At 49.0% G+C, this 12,339-nt stretch overlaps 1 protein-coding gene across 1 annotated transcript; it reads right to left on the minus strand.

Moving 5' to 3' along the window:
• Positions 1–4,082: 4,082 nt before the first annotated feature.
• Positions 4,083–9,955, minus strand: LOC112887216 (U-box domain-containing protein 6-like). The gene is made up of 7 exons (XM_025953345.1): positions 9,629–9,955; positions 9,408–9,541; positions 7,767–7,859; positions 7,099–7,284; positions 6,889–6,996; positions 5,401–6,593; positions 4,083–5,189 (listed from the first exon to the last, which is right to left on the minus strand). The coding sequence occupies exons 3-7, from the start codon at positions 7,821–7,823 to the stop codon at positions 4,415–4,417; spliced, it is 2,319 nt and encodes a 772-aa protein (XP_025809130.1). The 5' UTR covers positions 7,824–7,859; positions 9,408–9,541; positions 9,629–9,955; the 3' UTR covers positions 4,083–4,414.
• Between the last annotated feature and the right edge of the window lie 2,384 nt (positions 9,956–12,339).

Genomic DNA, 12,339 nt, shown 5'->3' on the forward strand with positions numbered 1-12,339 from the left:
CGCTGTGGGTTGTCTTCTATTTGTCGCTGCCGGCGAGGGGCGGGGCAGGGGGGATCTCTGCCGGTGCGGCTGAACAGGGGCCCCGAAAGCCACCCCTGGGCGGACACCCCACATGCGCCGGGCATGCCGATGCCGCCGCGGCGGGCCGCGGGGTGACGATCCGGCACCCCGGCGATCCGTTGGCCCTGCGCCAGCTAACCCAGGCGGGCGCGGCGCCCGGTCTGGTCTCTGGTCCACCCGTCCAAGTGGCGTGCTCATCCGTTGGACAGATGGTAGGACGACGGCGTCTGCAGGGAACGAGGACAGCGTGCTGGATTGGCCTGTAGAAAGCTGAGAGCAATAGCACCTGCAAGAAGTACAGCGGATGAAGCGCGCGCGCGCACACGAATATCATAGAAAGGCAACTCGATTTTAATGTAAATATGATAAAAATTCGATGTTTCCAAGCTGAGGGAAAACTGAGAAATTCATGTTGGTATGTGTTGCATAGATTTGGCACTCTGTTTTGTTTTCATTAAGAGGTTGCTGTGTTCTGTGTATGACTAAGGCATTTTTTTCGATAGACACGATTAAGGCATTTTGAGTAAAATACAACAGCGATCTCTGAATATGAGTTTGTATCAGAGAATTTTATTCTGCTACATACTCACATCTTTTCTTTATGTAAGGCATATTAGCATTTGAAGATATGTGAAGTATGAATCTGATGGTAAAGCTTTTAGAAACTAATCATGCATATCATTTAACTAATTATTGGTCAAAACTCACAATGTCTATCTTTTTCAAATCCTAATGTCCTGCATAAACCCCTTTCAAAAAGAAAAATGTCCTGCATAAAGAAGGAGTGAGTACATGTGGAATATCTATAAGATTCGGTCCATGCACCTTAATATATGAACAGACAAAAAAGCACTAATGATTTTGGTGGATCATGGAAGAACAACTAATAGGGCATTAAGACGTCTCCACCACCCTCTGCTTTGTTGCATCTCCTTGTCACCAACTCTCGTTAGGTTATCCCTCAAAAGAGGCCAGAGATGTGGCACTAGCATTCCCATCACACATCGATCGAGCACTATCCTTTTCCCAGGACTTTGATTGAAACGGACTGGATTATTCCAGAGCCCGGAGGCTGTTAGTAGCCTCATCATCTCCTGTTTAACGATGCACCTCACCTTGCTTCATCATCATGGGCACTCGAACTTTTGTTCTGATGCAGTGTCAAACTTGGCATGGTGGCACCGCAGCAACCTCAACTTTACAGTCCCATGTTCTGTCAGAAAAAAAAATGACAGGTGAATCTGACGTGGCCATGATTTGAAGACCAGTACTATGCTGATTGTTGGGGTTTCCACTCACAAACAGAGCTCTTTAGCGTTAGATCCAGTGTACATGAACCAAGAAAGAAACAAACAAACCTGATATGGTGCTGAATAATGGGATCTTAGACATTGAACTTACACCTGATATGATGCAGGGCGACAAAAACCCTATGCACGAGCGTCTATTTCCCGAATTCGATATATTTGGGGCTACTGAGAACATAATACTCAATTTGCGCGCTATTTATAAATTTCCACTTAAAAATTAATTTCTCATTATCGAAACGTGGCCCTAGACCCCACATGTCAGTTATTCATCCTGGAGTGGCACAAGAATAGTGTTATTAACCAATTTTTTTAAGATGTATTGAACTGACTTTTTTTTTTTTGAAATGTACTTACTGTCTACTTGGTTAATGAAGCTAGTGGTTTTTCAGGAGACAATGAAGCTTGCACGAGAAACCTACAAGCAGGGGCAATCATAAGGACCATGCAGGCAGCAGCATCTGGTCATCGTCAAGTTTGTTGGCCTCCAATCCGAGATAGGCCCGCCCTGCGATCTCTCGAGGGGCATCTCCATCTGCTTCGCTTTCGGGTGGCTCTCTTCTGTCCGATGCGCCTTTTGGCCTCGCCACAGCTGGGAAGATAAGGGCAAGGTACAATGTCACGACCAAAGGGAACAGGGGCCTCCAACTGCTGAAATGGAAAACATACAAGTTCCAAAAACTGTTCACATTGGTCTTTCGAAAAAAAAAAACTGCTCACATTGCCATTGCAGTTCAGATAGTTCTTCGATCGAGGGTCCGGTCAGTTTGCAGCGGCGGACTCATAGTCTTGAATGGTCATCGCAGATCAGAGCCATCTGAAATCTAAATGCGTGTTCATGCAAGTGAACCTAATGAGTCTATCTTACTCGCATCAGAGCTTTGATAAAAGGTCTTGGCAAAACCGCTGAACTAGAAAACCAGGTGTGCATTGGAAATTGCGAAACAAGCTTCCTCCAAAGCGGTTCTGTGCTACAGCAATTACCGACTAGATCACAATCCCCTCCCATCCAAAAACATCCAAAATTTAGATTATGAGACTCTGAATCCCAAGATTTATCTAATCAGGGTGTCGGCAAAGCAATTGGCTTGCACACATCAGCCTCAGCCGTGTCAGTGCTCACCCAGACCCAGCAACCGGGCATCATGGGGCTCCGCCCCTGCGCCACACCACCATCGCCAACCCGCCGTGCACCCGATAATCATTGATCGCCATCCCTGAACCTGCTCAACTGAGGTCTCCGTCGCCGAGACAGTACGTGCAGCCACTCACAGCCCATGCGGCGCGCCCCTCGCCCGGTCAGTCCTCGCCATCGGAAGCTAAGCATCTCATGATCCGCAGGAGCCGTCGCGTCGTCCTCAGCGGCAGCTGACCTGCCGCCGCCGTGCAGCGTCCTCCTGCCACTCGCAGCCTCAAGCCAGGCAGGCAGGCGGGCGGGCGTGGTCGCCGCGCACTCAGCAGGGAAAGGGACCCGACCATAGCCCCGTTGGGCACACGATGCACCGAATCTTTGGGGGGGGGGGGGGGGGGGGGGCCCGGTGTGGAAGAAAAGGAAGCGAGGAGCGGCGGCGTCCACTAGGCTTTAGCTAGGCCACTATGGACATTGGAAAGGGAAGGAGCAGCAGCCTACGGGGCGGGGCGCCCGTCGCGCGCTGGTGGAGAGAGACCCGCCGGCGTTCTGCGTGCGCTCCAGCTGCCATGGTGCCATTGGGATCGGGGAGGGCGCGACGCGACGGCCTCAAGTGCGGAGCAGGAGCCATTGGTTGCAGGATCTCGACGCGTAGCGTAGGACGGTAGGCAGGCAGGCAGGCGTGTCAGGGATCGGTAAAGCCTGTGGCGTGACTGCGATCCAGGCTGAAAGCTCCGGCTTGGCCAGTACACACACTGGATGCCTGAACGGGACAGCGAGCAGTTGGAGACTTGGAGAGCTAGCGCCGGTGGGAGGCGTGTGAGCTGAGCTCGGGGGTCGGGGCAGCGCCGGCGGTGGCCTCGGTCGTCCCGGCGAACACGTGCCGATGAGCCGAGACCGCCGCTGCTAGTCTCTGCACTACTACTCATGCCCATGCGGTTACAGGTCACACCAGAGCGCTGATCAGAGTAGTGTGCTGCAATTTCTGTCTGCTGAGATCGACGAGACCGGTTAGACGATCTGCAGGCGATCGATCAGCATAGGCGAGATCAGACGGGGAGCGGGCACAGGCGACGAAACGGGCGGTGTTCCGGGGCATGTAGGGGTGCATGGAGATCTACTGCTTCGAACTCGAACCACTCCTCCTGGGACAAACCCGGCGGCCGTCGGGTGATCCTGAGCTTCATGATGGTGCCTTGGCACTGAAGAAATGGGCGGCCGGACTCCATGCGCTGCACCTGGGCGGAGGGAGGGAGCACCGGAGCAGGGACGGATCGTCTGCTGGGGAAGGGGAAATGCTCTGACCTGACTTGCGGCTGCCGACTCGGATGGAGATGGAGATGTAGCCCCCATGTGAGCATAATTGGGAGGAGATGGGCGCCAACGGGAGGCCTGTTCCCCTTTGTCCCGAAAGGGACTAGACTGTCGATGAACTTTCAGGGCAGGAATGGAGATGCTCCGGAGCAAAATTCATAGCACCCAGCAGCATGCTTATATGGCATATCAGTTACTGCAAGTTGCAAGGGCAGTATTTTGAGCCAGCCAACCATCAAGGTGATGGGGCAAATATGGACTAGATCTCGGACTTGGAGGAACAGACTTGTTCAGAGAAAACAAGCTTCTATTCAGGTTTTGCAGGTATCTTGGAAACAGCGGAGTACACAACGGCAAACTTCCCGCCAAAAGAACTGCTATATCTACTGATTTTACACACAGCAAAGGTGCCATAACAACCAAGGAAACTCTACTGAAATACATGTGGATGAAACTCTTACCATCTCATCAAGCATTTCACTCGGACAAGACAACCACTACCAAACTATACAGAAGGTGGTTAGTTTCATACCATGTACAAGGAGTCAAGGACTACTCACTTTCCACTAAAAGGACTACTGACTCGAACAAACTTTGCCAGTTTTCAAAACAGTGTGAGTGACCGAGGTTTGGAGAAGATGTTCAACTTTTTTTGGAAAAAACGGGACGACTTTGATACCGGCTTCTTGTGAACAGAGTTGTCGGGAGCATCCTCTACCACGTCTGTGGCAACCACTTCTTGTGAACATGAGTTAGTGAACTGGTCGCTTCGCCTCATGTCCCTGAGAAGATGGAGCAGCTTGATCGAACAGCTTTTGGCTTCTTCGGTTCCATTCACTGACAAGTCCACTAGGGCAGGGATCACGCCTTCCTTCATTACGAGTAGACAGTCCTCGATGCTACGGGAACATATTTCCAGAAGGATAACCACTGCATGCTCTCGTTCTTTAGGGCTTCCTATGTCCAGATATTCTGCAACAGAAGCAAGACACCGGTTGGTTATTGTAATACGAGCCGCACCTTCTTCCATGTCACATAAGTTCCGTAAAATCTCCAAACAGCACTCAACGAAGCTTCCTTCAGAGAAAATGGGAACAAGCTTTGAGATTATTCCCATTGAAACTAGAGAAGATCTTATATCAGCATCACATGAAAGCTCGCAGATAATCTTCAGGGCAAGTTCAAGCCCTTCAGTATCTTCAGATGCCAGTATTTTGAACAATGGAGGAGTAACAACAGAGGCCATCACATGAGACCTTGGACTGCTCAAGTGCTGAACCAGCTCATGTAGTGTCAACAAAGCTTCAACTTTTAACTCAGAGTCAAGGAAGGATATGATCAGATGAAATGCTTCTTCATTCATAGATGGAACCTTAGCCCTACATGTAAGAAAATATATGTTTGAAAATAATCTCATGAAATATCATGTATGAATATAAGTAACTACCCAATACCAACTAACTAACAGAACACATAAATATAGTGCTAGAGCAGGAAGATTTAAAGGCCTACTTTGCCCTTTTATACTAAAGGTTGGAAACACATAGATGTTACTGAACCCCCAACATAAGAGTAAGAAAGTGATCTTACCTGCTATTGGAAAGAAAAGCAAGAAAAAATTGAAATCCAGCTTTCTGAACTTGGACACTGTGGCTGCCAGTATCATTTCTCAAAAATTCAAGGAATGCTTCTACAAATCCATTTGAAACCATATCGTATGAAACCTCATTTTCATAATCAAGAACATTCTTCAGATCTTTAATTGACTTGTCTTGGAGTTCTAATGGGAGCATTGAAAGCTCATGAAAGAACCTCAGGAACATCTCCTGGTTGAAGTTGTGGAACGACAGATACTTTTGATAGTCAGCGTTCCAAGAGAACTGAGAAATATCTTTTGAATCCTCCATGTCCCTAGCGTGGGATGCATTAGAGACATAACTGGCATCAGACAATGCAAAAGATGTATTGCTGTGGTCAATCACAAAACGGTTGTCCTTTCCAGCAATGAGAGGTACAGAAACATTGTGCAAACTTGACACAGAGTAACCATGCAATTGCTCTGGTAAGTAACTGTAAGCACTTTCACTTGGAGGAATAAAATCAGAAAGCGTAAAACCATGCTCTTTGCACCAATTGCAAATGAGATCTCTCATGCAGGTATTTGGGATCATGGAGAAGTTCTCTAGCTTTATCTGTGTCCTAGGACAAGTATCATATCCTTCATTGAACCATCTCTCAATATTTTCTCTTTCATAAGTCTGTCCAGATGTTATTATAACAGGATCATGCATTAGCTTTGTTGATATTGGGCAGCAGAACTCAGCAGGCGGAGTAGCGGCTCCAGACATACTATTGTGATCCTCATAAATCTGAAAGTCTGTTGGTGTGTAGCATTTTTCAGGAGGGCCGGCATCACTGGAAGTTGTGCTTGGAGTTAAAGACTGACTTTCAGATTGTATATTCTCATTCTGTTCACCAGTCTCTGATCTGATGCTCTTTCCATACTTCTTAATGAGGTACAGAAAGAACTTAAGGACCCCCTCCTTTTTTGGATCATCACCATTAACCTTGTCAAGCAGTTTCTTGATTGCTCGTCTTTCAATTAAGAGAGCTTTAGGAGATGTCAGGTCCAACTTTGAAGCAGCCTGCAGGAATGTCTCAAGTTCTAATTCTTCACTTGCATTGGACTGCCGGAGCATCTGTAAAATGGCTTTGCCAGGCTCTTCTTCCATTGGATCAAGAACAAATTTGACATCCCGGAGATCATCGTGAACTTCGGCAATCTGTATGCAGTAATGTAATAGCAATGAAACAAACTGCAATACATGAACTTAAATGGTGAAGCAATATATTCTTATGCATAGGCCCACAGAATGCCTACAAGTGAATATAAGCAGATTCTGGTTGAGTTTAGTTCACAGCAGGTAAAATGCAGGCCTGCTATTTTGTTCTATAAGCTATTAGAACATAATGTGGCAAGTGGACAAGTTGATCATTTTCCTTGAAACCGATAGTAGCAAAAATTGAACTAACTGGTACAGATAAAATAGACTAAAACAGCAAACCACGTCAGCTAACCTGATTAGCAAGTGCTGGTGGAACCATATTCTGAATAAGGAACAAACTCCGCCTAAGTGAGTCCCTGATCCTTTCACATCTTGCTACAATCGCCTCTCCAGTAATAGCCTGAATCATGAATATCCAAAATCATCAAACATTTTTCTTTAAAAAAAATAAAACAATATAGATAGGATAGCAGAATATTTAGTTTCCATCAAGACAACGTACCAAGTAGAGCTTACTACACTCAATGCAGTGTAGAGTTATGAGTTTCCCTTTCTCAACAACATTATATAAGTTGCATAATTCCTGTATGCCTGCTTTACAACCTGGTCGAGCTGCCTCTATTGATGGAAGAATAGAAGAAACCTTATCCAACATCATTGTCAGCTCATTACACATTGAGCTATGAACCTAAAAGAGCAAAACAGTGAAACATGAATCACATAAACAATAATGGAAAGAACAAACTTGAAATTTACACATCCAGCGAAACAGATTCATAAGAATAATCTAAAAGATGAATCAAGCTTCTAGCAATGAAATGAAATCATAGACAAAAAAAGCTTGGTAAAAATGAGCTCCTCTTTAATGTCAGGTCACTAGACATTCAAACGCAAGGATTTGTGTTGTTTAACGGCTGTTCTCATGTCTTTAACTGAGAACTGGCAGGGAATATCATGTAACAAATCCAACAGTTTACTTGTGTTTAAATTTGCATGATCAGCCATGACACAGAAGCAAACATTAGCATAATGAAAGGAATATGAACACGTTACCATAGGCAAAGTCGCAAAGAGTGTTCGTACTTGCATAATAGTGGCACATGGCCATACAGTTCATGTTTGAATGGAAAATGAAAGAAATAGTGCAAAAAAAGAAGCACAATAATTTACCTTTGGGCAAGACTTGCGCTGAGATATACCCATCACTTTATTGTTTCTGTTTGCCATCCACAAAAGAGGTCGCCAATCTTGATCTCAGCAGTCCTGAAAATATCAAAATGTCAAAGAATCCGGAGCGAAAATCCTGAGGAATCTAGTCTTACAAGGACACCAAATAAGGTTGGTAAAATCATATCAGATCCAAGTACAGTCATAACTGAATGGTTAGTTGCTTGCCGCTTATGAAGGATAGAATGGTTTATGTCAAACAAGAATGTCTAATATCAAAGGATATGATGGCTCCGTAACAAGGGAAAGTCAAATTTATTTTGCATTATTTGCATTGTGTAAAATGTTTGACTAATGTTATTTACCTTTATCCTGAGCTAAAACAAAAATCAAATCTCAGGGTTCATGCTATCAATGTTTATAGCAATTATCTAACACCGATAATTTGCAGGTTCAATCTGCTATAGGCAAGTTGTCAACTATGGAACTAAACACATCTTACAGAGTCAACTGTCCACCTAAATAACATTTTGAACAAAGGTCAACATTAGCATTTGTTGACTCAATAGTCAATACCTGGAGATCTGTGATCCATGGCTAAATGGAGGGTGTGTTAGTCCCATTCACCCACCATAGGCGGAAGTCAAATAATAGGTCAAAATTTGCTTTAGCTCTTTCTAACATTGAAACAATTAAAAAGAACCAAATGCGATTTATTTCAGTTGAACTCCCAACCATTGGTAAAAGGCGACTAATTTATGAACATAATATTTTTCTGTTGCATATTGAGACTGAATTAATATAGTTTGAGCTAAGTGTATATTCACTGCAATAATTTATCTCCTTGAGGCAACACATGTACTATCCATATTTGTGTATTGTATCCTATTTAATATCGCCTGTTTCATCAAAAATATTTGTGTATTGTATCAAAAAAATAGCAATAAGCATTTGACTTTTTTTTGGCCTAAAGAAAAGTCTTCTAAAACCAATTTGACAAAATTTGTATTTAATCAAACATTTTGAGTTTGGACTTCACATTGCACCAACTGCACTTATCCATGCCTCAACACCAGTGCCCAAAAACCTAGTTCTATTAACCCATAACTGCATCTTGCAGGTGTTATGCCAGCCGCAACGAAAAACTAGATAAACCGGATTTATTCATGTAACACGATTCCCAATCAATTACATCTTGTAAGTACTTCCTAGAGTTAGATTACACGATACGTCTGCTTCCACACCATGGTCAGAAATGGCAGGCTGGCCGAGTACTCGTGCAGGGAAAAAAAATACTAGTAGGAGAAGAGACCGGTACAAAACGACCCTTTTGTTTTGTGATAAGGTGTCGACCTAGAACTAACCAAGGTGGGGTTTTCAGGTCCCAGTAAATAACAGGACAGGAGTAGACGAGCAATTGATTACTCGATGTAAGTACAAAAATCAGCCAGCAGGACCGCTCATCTATCATGGAAATGACAGCAATCCTTATCTGTTCTAGAAACAGAACAATCTTCTGAACTTGCTCGTTACTAGAGAGGGGAAGGCAGCAGAGGACACAAGGACAGAACACCCGAAGAAACAATCATCAAGCAGTCCCTTGGTATAATAAACCGAGCAGAAGTTGAGAGCAAGGCAACCAACCTTCTCGGCTTGTCGCTGGGATCTCCCCGTACTTGGTGGACGAATCGATCAGACCAATGAATCCAGAGGCCGAGGGCGCTCTCCGAAACTCAGACGGTGCACGCAGGTAACCAAAAGGATCCTCCTTTCCTACCCTGGAGCATCAACATGGAAACCCTCCCGCAATCACGAGATGAACCAGACGTATACAGAGAAAGCGAAAGAGAAGAGAGGCCACGAACCACTGAGAAAACAGGCTCCTTGGCCCGCAGCGCAAGGATTCCTCCCGGCTCACCGAACCATGGCTGGCCAGCCCGGTGGCCCCCTGGACCGGCAAGCGAGGAGCAGCCGATCGTGGACGGCGGCGGCGGCGGCCCGACGGCTTCCTCCCCACCTGTTCCCCTCGCACCTGCTGACCCGCACCTGGAGCAGCGGAGATGGATAAAGATGGCGCCCGAGCGGAGAGGAGAGAGACAGAGGGGGGAGGGTGGGAAGGGCCGACGGGGTTCGCTGGAGAAATGATGAGAGAGAGGGGGCCGGGGCAGGGAGGGCACAGCGCCCCGCACCGCGCACGCTGGTGTTTTTATTCGTTTCGGGCTCGTGTCGAATTCTTCCCCGGCCGCCCACCGCACTCCACCCCGCCTCCTTCCCGGTCGTCGCCTCGGCCTAGCGGTTTGCGGGGCCCGCCACCGATGGCGCCACCTCCTTCCCCTCCCGTCTCCTTCGACGGAGCGAGACCGTAGAGATAGAGAGAGGTTGGATCGGATTGGATCCTGGTGTTGGCCGCGGGGCCCGCGGGGCGACTGGCCGATGATTTCTGCGGCTGCGTGCGGCCCCCGCCCCCGCGCGCGCCACCTTCCTCCGGCGATGATGGGCGACGCGGCTCCGCGGCAGTTGGCCACCTACCCACCCCCGGAACCCGGAGGCCGGAGCCCTCCCGGCCTCCGCCTCCGCGCGCGGCATGCGTCGCACGCCCGCCGGCATCCAGCGGGATTTTTAGTCACATGACGGCAACGGATTAGCAGCCGGGCAGCAGCAGGTTGCGTCGCGGGATTAGGACAGCGGGTTAGCCAGCAGTAGGTTGCTGACGACGCGACCCGGCCTGTTCAGTTCAGAGAAGAAGATTCGCTTTCGCCGGTCTCGGTGACGGTGTCAGGCGGCCGACACGGTTGGAGGCTTGAGAGCTTTGTTTATGTAGCAGGTACAGCTGTGCTCGGGAGCTTATAGCTTCCGTCATAAGCTGACTTGTTCCGGAAGCTGGTGTGGTGAAGCGGTGAGTCCATGAGTGGCTGGCTCGGCTTCAAGTTTTAAGCTTTGGCGGCCCTCAAACAGTCAAACTGAACCTAATCCCGCCAGACATATAGCTAGCGTGGATAAGGCAGCCTAAATCCTCCTAAATCTTTTGAAACCAATGAAAGGGACTCTTCATCGACAGGAAGACAGCAAATCTTTCGACACAAGCATTCATTCCTCGGCGATCTATGTGTTACATCCTGAACCAGCATCAGCATCGATGCTCACAAACTTGACGTATAATATTCATGAAACTAAGAAGGGTTCTTTGTAAAAAAAAACAATGAAAGAGGCTCTTGATCAACAGGGAGACAACAAATCTTGTGGCAGAAACATTACACAAGCTCGACGGCGCTCAGAGTAGTGCATGCGCTTGGCATTATATTATGGTGTCCTGAACCAGCGCGTTCATCATCGATCGCTCACGCCTCGCGGAATGGCAGGATAGCATGCAAGACCGCACGGCGTACGGCAAACGGCGAGATGGTTCGTGAGCCGAGAGCGAGGCAGGTGGCCAGCGGCCAGACGACGGCCCGGCACGTGCAACCGCGAGCGCGAGCGCGAGCGCGAGATGACACGGGCGCACGGCCGGCCGCAGCATCTCGATCTGCTCTCTTCCCCCGTGGTGGGACGCAAAGGGTGATCGCGAAAAGGATCGGACGCTTCCAGCGACACGGCCGCCCGCCGGCAGTGCGCCACAAGCCAACGGCCGCTGCTACTTTCTTTTCTGGAAAGGCGCGCGCGAGCGTTGCTCGGCGAATTCCCGCGGCGCCGATGGGACGGGCAATGAGGCCGGCGCGAACACCTTCTCGGCGAGCCATCCGATGGGGTCTCGCTCTCGCCGGGCCAGCCAAAGCTGCTGCCGCCTCCGCTCCAGGCTAGGTGTTGGCCGGCAGGGGATGGCCCGCCCCCGCAACCATGCTGGTGGTGGGTCGGTCGAATCGAATCTTTCGCCTCCGTTTCCACCGACCCGTCCGTCTCCTCCGGCGTGCTTGTCGTCCGATACCACCACGTCTCCCCTCCCCTGACGACGTGAGGTGAGGGGAGGAGTGGCGTGCAGAAATGGTGCCGGCGACAGGTCAGCTACTCGGCTCCCCCCGCTCCACGAAAGAAAAGGAGGCCTGGGCCTTTAGAGATGCGCACTGGCATCTGTGCGTGGCCCGGTCCCGGTCGGGCTCAACTCGCGGAGACGTGGCCGCGTAGTTGGCTCCGTGGCAGAAGCTTGCACTGAATCACTGATCGACCATGATGAGATTCGCGGCTGCTTTTCTGCGCCCTCTGTAGTCTGTACGGACCCGACACACCGGGAACGCTTGGCTCCGACGTGTCGGAGCAACCGTCGCCGGACATCGGGTGGTGGCCGTTGGCAGGTGGCCACGACCACGATGCTTGTGCCTTCAATGGTCACCCCAGTGCTGGCTAGATTTCGTGCCGTGATCTTTTCTTTCTTTTGCCGAAAAGTGACCATTTATGTTCCTGCTTACACGTCTCGCCTTCTAGTAGTCCGGCGCGCCGCCGCGCGCAGATCTCAGGCCACGCCGCGCGGCGCCGCGGCCCACTCCGGCGCACGTGAACGCGGCCGTGCGCAACATGACCGCGCCTTCGATCGCGCCCCAACAGTTTTCTCCCGTCCCGCGATCAGAGCGCACGACTGCGCGAC

Source organism: Panicum hallii, chromosome 1, assembly GCF_002211085.1.
Source record: "Panicum hallii strain FIL2 chromosome 1, PHallii_v3.1, whole genome shotgun sequence".
Lineage (NCBI taxonomy): Eukaryota > Viridiplantae > Streptophyta > Magnoliopsida > Poales > Poaceae > Panicum > Panicum hallii.

Excerpts from the sequence above, each read along its gene's own strand:
- LOC112887216 (XM_025953345.1), bottom strand. The coding sequence starts at position 7,823 with ATGGCAAACAGAAACAATAAAGTGATGGGTATATCTCAGCGCAAGTCT. Across the intron at positions 7,285-7,766 it reads AGCGCAAGTCTTGCCCAAAG|GTTCATAGCTCAATGTGTAA; the intron begins GTAAATTATTGT and ends TTGCTCTTTTAG. Across the intron at positions 6,997-7,098 it reads AGTGTAGTAAGCTCTACTTG|GCTATTACTGGAGAGGCGAT; the intron begins GTACGTTGTCTT and ends TTCATGATTCAG.